Below are 12,500 nucleotides of genomic sequence, written 5' to 3'. Positions count from 1 at the left end.
AAAAGTCATAAAGACTTGAATCAATCACCATTTTAAAATGCATAATTTTCTCTTTCTTTTCAATATATTGTTCATAAATAATTAACAATTTGTTATAAACAATTTTTATAAATAAATTCTTACGAATTAAATTCATCTTATTTTGTCGACAAAGAAAAAATAAAATTCATCTTCGATTACAATTGATTTATAAAATTATATAAATTAATAAATAATTAATAAACAAATTACTTTTTTGCTAAAGAGACAATTTTTTTTTTTTCTATATTATCAATAGAAACGTCTTTCATTTATATGAGAATATCTCAGGAACTAAAAGTGATAGAGACATGAAACAAATATGTATAGTAAGAACAAAGTAAACGCAAAGTAAGCAGAGAGTAAATGCTGAGTAAGAGTTTATAAATATTTCCTAAACTAATAAATTCTTCGACATATATGAATTAATACCATTTTACTGTGTACTCTTTATGTATTAAAAAAAAAAAAAAAAAAAAATCATCCTATATATATATATATATATATATATAGGAATCATCCTATATATATATAGGATGATTTTTTTTTTTTTTTTTTAATACATAAAGAGTACACAGTAAAATGGTATATATATATATATATATATATATATATATATATATATAATACATAATCTATATAGGAATTAACTGTATACATTTTTATATAGCTACTATCGATTTCAGTTATATGTCTTAAAGATAATGAACGTCGGATGAAATAAAAATAAAAGGAAACAAGTGCGTTAAGTTAAACGCATGTTTCGTTCTCAGCTATGGAAGCAATTTGTAGCTTTTATTTGGTCGTATATTTGAGAATATATGGTGTACGACACGCGTGCGCCTCGCACAATGTAACACTCCGCACGTTCTAACTCCTTTGTTTACGACTTTCGAGAAAAATGCCATGGTACCACCCCATGCTCTTTTTTTTCCTTTTCTCTTTTTTTTTTTTTTTTTTTTTTTTCTTTTTATTTACACGCACGTGTATAAGCATAGTATATAGAACGAGTTTTCTCGAAAAAGTGATTTTTTTCCTCGTTTATATTCATTTTATTACAACGACGCTTTAAAGTCGAAAATCCGAAGAATTACTTTGTCTCGTTCGTTCTAATATTATTATGAAATTTAAAATGTAAATGAAATTTGAAATTTGAAATATATAAATAATATATATATATATATATTAAAAATATGATTTAAATGAATGAATTAATTAATTAAAATAAATTAATTGATAATTTACTCTGTAAATGTTGTACATATTAGTCTCTTGTTATAGTTTCGAAGAGTGCTTGAAAAATTAATTGCACGAAATAACTCTTATATATAAATTAATAATCATGAAATTATAAATTTTGATATTTGTTGATTAATGCATAAATTATTGAATAAGATAAAAGATTAATTTAATAACAAACGTATTTTACGCGTTTTATTTAAGAGAAAAATTTTTAAACGATTCCATCGTTACTTTCTATCTATATAATCAGTTTGCTATTCTTACAATTAGTCACCGAGTTGTCTTATAAGAAAGTTCGATAAGCCTATCGACAGGGGATATCCGATAGTCGATACCATGCAACAGGTGAATTCTTCTTTGTTTCTTCGAGCATTTAATAGAATTATCAAACGATTATTTTCCTTTATTTAATTATTGAGAAAATATACAATTAATAATTAAATTATATGACAAATAATGTTTAACGAAAAGTTTACAATAAATATATCAGATTATAATCGAAGAATGAATTATAATATACGTCTATTAGAATTTAAATTCTAATTGACTTTGAAAGTACCTTTTAAGAGTCTTGTATATTAAAAAATCAATAATAATCAAACGACAAACGAACGTAAAGTATGTATAAAAATAATTCACGTGAACGTTTACGATATCATGTTTATTAACGTGTGTATTTACGTATTACAGATACGCAATGAAAAATATACGAATAATAATTAAATCGAGTAATGAGCAATGTTTAATGAAAAATATATAATTATATCTGATGATAATCGAGAGACGAACTAAACTTTACGACGTTTAAATTACAATTAACTTTGAAAGTATGTCTTTAGAGTTTTGTTTATTAAGAAATCAATATTGATTTAACAACAAATAGATAAAAGAAAAACAAAAGTTGATCGAAAGATTTCTCGAACTGTCTCAAGTTCATCTCTGTATTTATCTCTATTTCATCTTTACTTCTTATTAAACTCTTAATCATCATTTGAATTTTAATATTAAAATTTATCAATACTCGGATTTCAACGATTTAATTTAATATGAAAATTAATTAACGTATTACGATATGTGATATATTAATTAATAAATTTTATCATTATTTACATAATATCCAATATAAAATTTGTTTTCATAAAAATTTGTAAAAATTGGTATTGTATATTGAATCAATACGATTTAATATTAATCGAAGAATCTTTTCTTTCAACGGTATTGCAATTGTGATATTTCGTATTTGATCACGAAGATGGATCAATTTCATGGATACTAACAGACTTATGTCTGGTTCGTTCGTTTGTTTTTTTTTTCTTTTTTCTCTTTTTAAAAAAAAAAAAAAAAAAGCGAACGATTATTTTTTGTTCTTTTTTTGTTTTTCTTTTTTTTTTTTTTTTTTTTTTATATCTAACTATATATCAATTAAACGATATAATTTTTTAAGTCGGTACTCGGACCATTGAATGAAATATGTTTCGAAAGAGATTAAATATTTCATTAGTCGGTCATCAATAACTATGGCTAACGTTCTCTGCTCGAGTCAAAAATTGACTAACGATAACGAACGCATTCACGGCCGACACGGCCGAAGTTTCACGCTTTTATGACTTCTGCCAAGCGAGTTCGTTCTGAGCGCTAACGTTTTCCAGCGGTGATATGCATGCACATTAATTTTACGCGACGGCAACGTATCCGAAAGAGTTCATAGTTTTCCCGCATATACATGGTTGACTTTTTTATTCAAATATTGGAAGAGAGAAAGAGAGAGAGAGAGAGAGAGAGAGAGAGAAAGAGAGAGGGAGAATGAGTCCTCGGATAGAGTAGTATGGAAATAAAGTTAACCGGATGTACGAGCGGATGTGGGATCGATTTCGAGCGTAAATATTGCCCAAATGAAAAAAAATACGTAAGTTCTTTCGAAATATTGATTTCGTTTCAATTTTATCCGATCGATATAAAGTATTTATATATTCTATTATTTTCATTGAAATCTATATTCTGTTTTTTTTTTTTTTTTTTTTTTTTTTTTTTTTTTTCCCAAGCGAGCACGTTAGAAATTTATTATACAATACGATGTTGTTACGCGTCACGTTAAGATACATTCATTATTAATATTTATTATTTATTTCTGGTTATAATATCGGTAACCGCGTGTTTGTTTTCTTTTTATTTATTTATTTATTTATTTATTTATTTTTTTCTTTTTATTTTTTTTCTTTTTCTAACGCACGAAACAGTTACAACAAGGAACCAACATAATTTTGCTTTTTCTTTTTTACCTTTTCGCCCGCAAATACGTGGAAAATGATATAACCCAGACGCAATGTTAAGATATTTAATTATTAATATTTATAATTTATTTATAATATAGTATATTAGAGGGATGTTTTTAAAAAATGCACGAAATAGTTTCAACAACAAGGAACGAACATAATTTTGGTGTTCTCGTCATGCGAATACGCGGAAAATGTTATAACGTGTGACGTACAATGTTAATAATATTTAATTATTAATATATTTATCATTCATTTATATTATATGGCATTATAACAATGTATTTTTTTAAAAATGCATTAAAGAGTTTCAAGGAGATGCTGAGTTTTTTTTTTTAGAAAAGAAAAAAAAAGAAGTATGAAAAATTTCATAGTATTGCATTTTGCGAATACGTCGAAGAAAATATTCATTCTAAATTATAATTTAATACTTTATATCTATTTAAATATATTTTTATTCGTTTAAAGTGTATAGTATTCGAAGAAATATTAAAAAAAAAAAAAAAAAAAAAAAAAATTAAAAACGATATTAAAGAAACAATTATACAACATGATATTACATTTTATTTTGGAAAGAGTCAAAACTATTAGACTGTTTCAATCTAAAGAGCATTAATTTGGTGTGTTAAGTCCTAGCGATTACTAACCCAAGAGACTCTCAAAGCTTATAAGCAAAACTGGTGAATCCTTTGAGACAATAAAGGATTTCTCGAGACTTTGATATTCTCATCATCAATCGAAAATCTAACTTGTTTAATACATCAATTTCATTCAAGAGATTTAATTACCTTGAATCATTACATAAATAACAAATTTTCGTTTAAGCTAACGAACATGATTTAATTACGTTAATTCATATTTAACTATAATAATATCTATTTGAATTGCAACTCTTCTATTGCTTTAAATATCAAAAAGATAGATACATAGATAAATAGATAGATAGATAGATAGATAGAGAGAGATAGAGAGAGATAGAGAGAGAGAGAGAGAGAAGAAAAAGTATAAGTGTCTTATATATGTATGTGTGTCTATATACATACACATAGATATACAGGGTGTTATAAAACTACGCGATGAAACTTCAGAAATGTATTACTCATATATAAAGAAGAAAAAAAATTTAATATCATTTAAGATAAATCAAATCAATTAACATGGACACAAATTCTTAATTTCTTTATGTGTTTTAATACCTATTTATTTATCATTATTTAATCGTTATCGGTGTAACTCAAATTAAATTTATTTCCTTCATTGGAATTAAATTCATTATACCAGTTACTACATTTCGTTCAAATATGTTACCACAGTTACGAAAAGGTTTTTCTTCTACCCGTATATCTTTAATACAACAAATACAGAGAGATATAAATTTATTATATATTATACTCTAAATATAAATCGGTCACAAGTGAGCGTATTTTCGAACGTATTTGAAATTCAATTAGAACGATGAGCTATAGGCTTTAGTGTACACGTTAGAAAATGAAGAAATTTTGTAAATTACAATCTGAAAAAATCATAAGATAAAAGAGTGTCATCGTAATAACAGTAAATGAACATAATTACGAACTAATCAATAATAATATTATAATCAAAAATATCGTTATAAAGAAATCAAGTATTTTTGGATCTACGATCGATAGAACGAATTTCTTTTATCTTTTTTTCTTCTTTTTTTTTTTTTTTTTTTTTTTTTTTTCTTTTCTTCTTTCTTCCTTAGATACGTATAATCCATTCGTGAAGTTTTGCCGCGTAGTTTCGTTACACCCTTTATATATAGAAAAGGACAGAATGCGTCGTTGGTAGTAGCATGAGGATATGGCCGGAACGTGGCTCGCCTTTCCAACATGGCTGCCAAGTTTCCCGTAAAAGCTATGAGGTTTATCTTATCCTGACCTTAAACCTTCCCTCGACTAACCGTTGCCTTATCTCCAAAAGAAGAGCAGCCAAGAGGCGAGTCTATGGCGAAGAAAGACGAGCACGACGAAGAAACTGCACCAGCTTTGGGAAACTATTGCGAATGTTGCCAAACTGGTTCGCACTATTCCATATTATTTTCCCTTCGTTCGAACTAGTACCCTATGTTTAATACCTATTTTGGAATGCAACCATCAGGAATTCCGTTCTTTCTTTTTTCTTAACGAAAGAAAATTTTTTAAACGAAAAGTAATAACAGTTTCTTTTTTTTTTTTCCCTTATAACACGAAATATTTCTCTCGTTCGACATTTTTCTTCGTGTCGCTTTGTTGATCGTTTCGTTCGATCAACGATTCTTAACACACGCATCTATTCGCCTTTTCATTCTTTTTTCTTTTTTTTTTTTTATTTTTTTTTTTTTTTTATTTTATTATTATCTCATTTATATATATATCGGACGTTAAGTTATTTTGTTTTCTCTTCATCTTTTTGTTAATTGTATTTAATTATCAATTTTTATTTGCAAACGTTTTCATTGCCAGTTATAATGCTATCATCATCATCATCATCATCATCATCATCATCAATAGTAATTGAATTAATTTATCCGACATTTAGATTATCTTTTAACTCTAAATAATCTCAAATCTTCTTTCGTGTTTAAAATAATAATTTTTATTCTCTGAAATTTATAATTAACGAATGTTAACTTACGTACATGAACATGCAATTAATTTTATTGTCATAAAGAAGAATAAGATTTGAAAAATATCTGATAAATCAATACGAATTAACTTAATATTTGTGATATTTTTCTTTTTTTTCTTTTTTTTTTTTTTTTTTTTCCTTGTAAATAAATAAAAATATTCTAATTCTCGTAATTTTATGTATATTGAAAACATCGATGAGTAAATATATATATATATATATATATATATAAATAATAAAGTGATCAGTAAAGCTTAAATAAAAAGAAAAGAAATTTTTTTGTCATCATAAAACATTCTAAACTCTAGGAAAATATTCAATGTCTATAAAATCATATGATGATACGAGAACACGTAATAGTTAATATGCAAACGTGTGTGTATAAATTAACGGTCGCGTGCGCGCGCGTTACAAGCGCACGTGACTCATTGATGGGTAGAATGGGGGAGGAGTGAGGGGTTGAGGGGTGAGAGAAATGGGACAGCCCTAAAAGGGAGACAATCAAGGAGCTTCGATATCCTAACGGGGAGGAGTTTCGGATACCTCGAAGGATAACATTCGAGAGGGCTCGTAGTTAATATTAACATGGTGCTATAGAGGAAGCGCGTGTTACTCCTACGTAATTTCTAGCTAAATGTGCTAAAGGACGAGGACATGCATATTTCAAGTAACCTGCTAGACGCTGTTGCGTTAACTTCTATGCGTTAGGGCTTTTCTATATATATATATATATATATATATATATATATATGTATATGTTCATATTTTATGAATTTTTTATTATAAGTACAAAAAAAAGCCTCAACGTAACAATCAATGAAAATTATTATACAAAAAGAAAATAATAATTAAAAAAATTAATTTATTAATAAGATATATATATATATCTTTTTTGTTCTTTTGTTTGTTTATTTTCAAAAAAAAAAATATATATATATATATTAATAGATAATATTTTTAATAATATTAGAGATAATAGATAAATAATATATATGTATATATGTATAATAATTAACGTGTACAATAATATATATATATATATATATATATATATATATATATATATATATATGAATATATATATATATGTGAATCAATAGTAAAATCGTCTAATATTAATCACAAATTATCTTGACGTAGATAAGATTAAGTCGACTGTTAGGAAGAGCCCTATGTTCCAACGAGTTTGTATGGCAAATAAATGCAGCAGATTGCAGAGTTATGCTAATACTTTGGCAACGATCGATCGCATCCTGACTGCCTGTTGAGCTTTAATAGTCATCGATTAATCTTACACGGAAACGAGATAATACTCTCTATTCTTCATGCTACCTCGTAGTACTCTAACACATATGCAAAAGGATTTCGTTTGGATGTTAAAAACGAAGGACAGAGACGGAGAAAGAGAAAAAGAAAGAGAGAGAGAGAGAGAGAGAGAGAGAGAGAGAGAGAGAGAGAGAGAGAGAGAAGAGTAATAAGAGAGAAAAGGAAGAAAAGATAAATAATGAAAGGAAAAAAAGAAAATACAAAGAAGAGGGAAATAAAAAAAAAAAAAAAAAAGAAAAGAACAATCGTTAGACGATCCTTGCATTCTCGAAGTGATAGTTTTTGAAAGAGGGAAATGAAATAGGAAAAAGAAAGAAAAAAAATAGCAGAAAAGAAAAAGAAAAAGAAAATGTTCTTCGTGTTCTTTCTCTCTCTCTCTCTCTCTTTCTCTTTCTCTCTCTTTCTCTTTTTCTTTCTTCGTAATGTTAAGACGTTACAGTTCGAGATTCCTTGGGTATCCTGCTCTACGAAAAAGTATATCCTTTATTTGTCCAAGTTGCAGCTGCAACAGCCGGTCGTAAGGAAGAACCGTATCCGTTACACGTACATAGACATATAGCACGCAAATGTTACTCTGCAACGACTGCAACGACTGCATCTCTTTCTCTCTCTCTCTCTCTCTCTCTCTCTCTCTCTCTCTCTCTCTCTCTCTCTCTCATTCTCTCATTCTCTCTTTCTTTCTCGCTTTTCTAAGGGTAGAAAACATTATATCACTATTTTATTAGATTAGATATTCACAGAGCGGATGTGCACTAGTAAGAAAGAGAGGAAAAGAAAAAAAGAAAGAAAGAAAGAAAGAAAGAAAGAAAGAAAGAAAGAAAGAAAGAAAGAAGTAAAGAATAAAAAAAAATAAAGAAATATATCGAGAATTGCTATGTATGTATGTTCTTTATTTTACGTTGTCTGTTTGTTCAAGAAGAGAACAAACGAACGCAAGGAAAAACATGAAAGTGAACATAGAAAGATGGCGTTAAAGGAACTATCGTTGCACCTTTAATGCGTCCCGCTGCAGAAATAAAACGAACTTGCTACGTATCTTTCCGTTCTTCTTACAACTTGCATTATAATATTTTTTATAGTATGGTAGAAGTGTTTCTCTCTCTCTCTCTCTCTCTCTCTCTCTCTCTCTCTCTCTCTCTCTCTCTCTTTCTTTCCTTCTTTCTTTCTCTTTCTTTATTATTTCTTTTTTCTTTCTTTCTATTAGAGCACTTCGTTCTAACTTTGCTATCGATGACATTTCGAAATCTTTTCTTACTTTTCTTCTAAGCTACCATTCGTTGATCTTTTCGCTTCGGTTAAAGGGAAAGTTTGCACGTTGAATTATATATGTATATATGTCTCACGAGTAAGTTGAAATCGAACAAGGGAAGAGAATTTTTTTTATGTTCTCTTTTTCCCTCTCTTTCTTTTTTCCTTTTCTTTTTTCTTTTATTTTTTGAAGGGTAGAGATGAGAGGTGGGGGATTAAAAGGAAGAGAGATCCATTATCTGTTATTATTATTATTATTATTTTTGTTTCTATATGTATCATTCGTCGAAAATTAGTAAGTTTTTATTCTCTAGAGTTTTTCCTTTCAAACTTTCTTTTTTTCTTTTTATCTTTTATGGGCCAAGAATCTTGTACGTTCTCGAAAACGATAATTTCTCTTAACGCACTAGAAAGTGTAATTACTTTCGAGACTTGATCGATAAACAATTCATAATTGTTTATATATATATATATATATATATATATGTATATGTATAATACATGTATGTATATATGTATCTGCAATTTGAAAAGAAACTAGATAAAGATAGTAATTCTCATGTGATTTTTAATTGAATTGATTTTGAATTGTTCGTTTTAGATTTCTCGACGAATAACATTTTTTCGATGAACATGTATAAATTATTCACATATTTTAATATTTAATCTGATCCATGCTCTGGGAATCTCTGCTTTAGAAAAAGAGAGAAGAAAAAAAGAAAGAGAAAGGTAGATAGATAGATAGATAGATAGATAGATAGATAGATAGATAGATAGATAGACAGATAGACAGATAGACAGATAGATAGATAACATTTGCTCGGCTAATGAGTATTAATGGATGAAAGTCAATGGGAAATGACACAGTAGGATCGTTCCCTAATATCATTCTAGGGATTAAATTCTGTATACGAGCTTGCGCGTACTTGAAATCGTTTGTATCGTTATATTGATATATGTAGACTGATATGTATCATTTCGATAGGGTTTATATGGGAATATGTAGTAATTTTCGATAGATGTAAAATGTTCAATCATAGATATGCAATCGATACGTACGATTGATTATAATTATGTGGTCTAATAATAAACGACGATTGTATGATTATACATATATATATATATATATATATATATATATATAAATTATTATGTTGATATTATAAAATAAGTTGGTTTATGTATTAAAATTGGATACGTTTGCTTGTAATAATAATCGATTGATTTATCGATGGAATCATGAGAACTTAAGAAAACTACGATTGCAATTATGTTTATTACAGTTTGACGTAACAAAATAATTTCAATTATGTTTTAACAAATTATAATGTTTTTACTGATATAACTTTTGATAGATAGATCGATCTATCTATTGTGCTGACACTTTGGAAAGTTTACGAATTTTCGAAAGTGTTGGAATACTACCTACTCCAAGGGCAAGTGATCCTAAAAGGAATCTTACGATAGGATTATCCTTCCAAAGGATAACGTTCGAGCTCTCGAGTGGAACGATAGACTCGACGAGAGAATACGATATCGGATCGTTGCGCATTTCGATCTGGTAAATGGATGGAATATCTTAAGTTTTAAGAGAGAGAAAGAGAAAAAGGGAGAGAGAGAGAGAGAGAGAGAGAGAGAGGAAGGGAGAGAAAGAACGAGAAGAAGAGTTTTATGAAACGAAAAAAAGAAAGAAAGAAAAAAGGAAAAAGAAACAATGACCTTGCATATTTCACAGAGAGAACTCACATAGTTTCTCTTCCCTTTCTTAATTCTTTCACCTTCCCCTCTGTCTTATCCATGATACGAGTTGCACCTAAGTACTTTGAGTTTTTCTTTGAACTTTGCATTTGATTTGGAGATTCGTAGCCTCGAAGAAAATTAAAAGCGAGCGGAGTGTGTACGTGACGTTTGGATGAAAAAAACGTTCGGCGGCTGTTCCGATGAAAAGAAACGAAGAAGAAAGAGAAAGGAAAGGGTTGATTGCTACGTGAAGAAACGGGGAAAAAAAGAGATGATATAATAAGAAAAAGAAGAAGGAGAAAAAAAGAAACAGAAGGAACAGTGAGATAGGTCAATATAATGGATATATCTGGTAAATAAATAAATAAATAAATAAATAAATAAATAAATAAATAAATAAATAAATAAATAAATAAATAAATAAATAAATAAATAAATAAAGCAAATAAACAAACAAACAAACAAACAAACAAAAAATGAAAATGGAAAATATTTCTTATCGATCCTGTAAGCTTAAAATTTAAAGTCATTTAAAGCCATTACACGAGATATAATATGTACAATATATATATAATGATGTTAAATGAATGAAAATAAATATTTAAAAAAGAAATTTAAGCGATAAAGAAAGAGAGAGAAAGAGAGAGAGAGAGAGAGAGAGAGAGAAAGAGAGTGAGGAAAAAAGACAGAGAGAGAGGGAAAGAGGTAGATAGATAGATGGATAGATAGAGATGACTGACGAAGAGAAATGACATTTCGATGAATGGACCAAAGTGTTGAAAAATAAAATGAAAAGAGAGAATAAGTGAGTGAGCATATATGTGGCTATGTGTTTATGTGTGATAGAGAGATAGATAGATAGATAGATAGATAGAGACAGAGCGAGAGAGAGAGAGAGAGAGAGAGAGAGAGAAAAGATGGAAGGGTGACGAGGTCAGGTGAGAGAATGAAAGCCTCACCTGTACTGTAACCACCACGTAGTTTCTGTTCAGGCCTGTCGACCCTCTCTTCGCTCGGTGGCGATGGTCTTTCCGTCCTTTTCGGAGAATACGGGTTGTAAGAGGATGGCCACACGGTGGTCGGCCTTTTTGCTGGTGGAGGTGTGCTCGCTCGTCCTGAAAATAGATTAGGACCTTTTCTCATGTGACCCAGTCATAGGATAAGCGCAAAAATGCGCACAAGTTGTGCGATTCTTTTCGGAGAGGACTTTTTTATTTTTTTTTTTATATATATATATATACCTTCTCTCTCCCTTTATCTTTCTCTCTCCCTCTCTCTCTTTCTCTCTGCCTCTCTCTCTCTCTCTCTCTATCTTTCTCGATCTTTTTTTTTTTTATTTTATTTTTTTTTAATATCTTTTTTCGTGGATCGTCCAATATCATTGTTATGATGTTAAACATTTATCATATATCTCTTCCTTTCTCTATCCATCGATAATCCAGCATGCACAACCACCTCTCTCTCTCTCTCTCTCTCTCTCTCTCTCTCTCTCACTCTCTCTCTCTCTTTCTCTTTCTCTTTCTATTTTTTTTCTCTCTCTTTTTATTTCTCTCTACACAGCACTATTCCACATCACGCGCGTATGGTCGTCGCGTGCAGCATTCAAACCAGGTTCACGTCGATGTATCGAACTCAAACGTATTCAAATGGAAGTTGAAGCTTCTATCGAGGAACGGAGATTAAAGAGCGTCAGCGTTGTCTTCTGTCAGCTAAAAAAAACTTCGAATCCGTGACTGGCAGCAAGCCGTCTTTTCGGCATCCATCATGTTTTTCATATCAAAACGATCGATCATCGTCGCTTGTTACTGCAGTTGTTGTTGTTGTTGTTGTTGTTGTTGTTGTTGTTGTTATTGCTGTCATCGTTGTTGTTGTTGTTGTTGTTGTTGTTGCTGTCATCGTTGTTGTTGTTGTTGGTGTTGTTGGTGTTATAATATCTTTCGTTGCGTACGTTTGTGATTTGGCTTGATTGAAAAGTCGCGAGAGAGAATATTTGTTACTTGTCGTTGTAACTTCTTCTTCTTG

The 12,500-nt window shown here is 29.2% G+C and overlaps 1 protein-coding gene and 1 long non-coding RNA gene across 15 annotated transcripts in view; one reads left to right on the top strand and one right to left on the bottom strand.

Moving 5' to 3' along the window:
* The window catches only part of LOC118441443 (lachesin), a 280,889-nt gene that overhangs the window by 11,117 nt on the left and 257,272 nt on the right, over positions 1-12,500 (bottom strand). For 13 of the 14 annotated variants that reach the window (XM_085660411.1, XM_035865828.2, XM_035865838.2 and 10 more), the window contains one exon: positions 11,438-11,593. The exons of the other annotated variant lie outside the window; for it this stretch is intronic. In XM_085660411.1, coding sequence (XP_085516537.1) covers positions 11,438-11,593 — 156 coding nt within the window. The remainder of the gene's footprint in view (positions 1-11,437; positions 11,594-12,500) is intronic. 14 annotated transcript variants of the gene reach the window in all.
* LOC118441451 (uncharacterized) overlaps positions 1-12,500 on the top strand; it is a 101,577-nt gene that overhangs the window by 47,581 nt on the left and 41,496 nt on the right. The window lies entirely within an intron of this gene.

Source organism: Vespa mandarinia, chromosome 11 (genome assembly GCF_050613455.1).
Source record: "Vespa mandarinia isolate Hongniang chromosome 11, ASM5061345v1, whole genome shotgun sequence".
NCBI classification, from domain to species: domain Eukaryota; kingdom Metazoa; phylum Arthropoda; class Insecta; order Hymenoptera; family Vespidae; genus Vespa; species Vespa mandarinia.
This window is presented reverse-complemented; position numbering and strand designations above follow the sequence as displayed.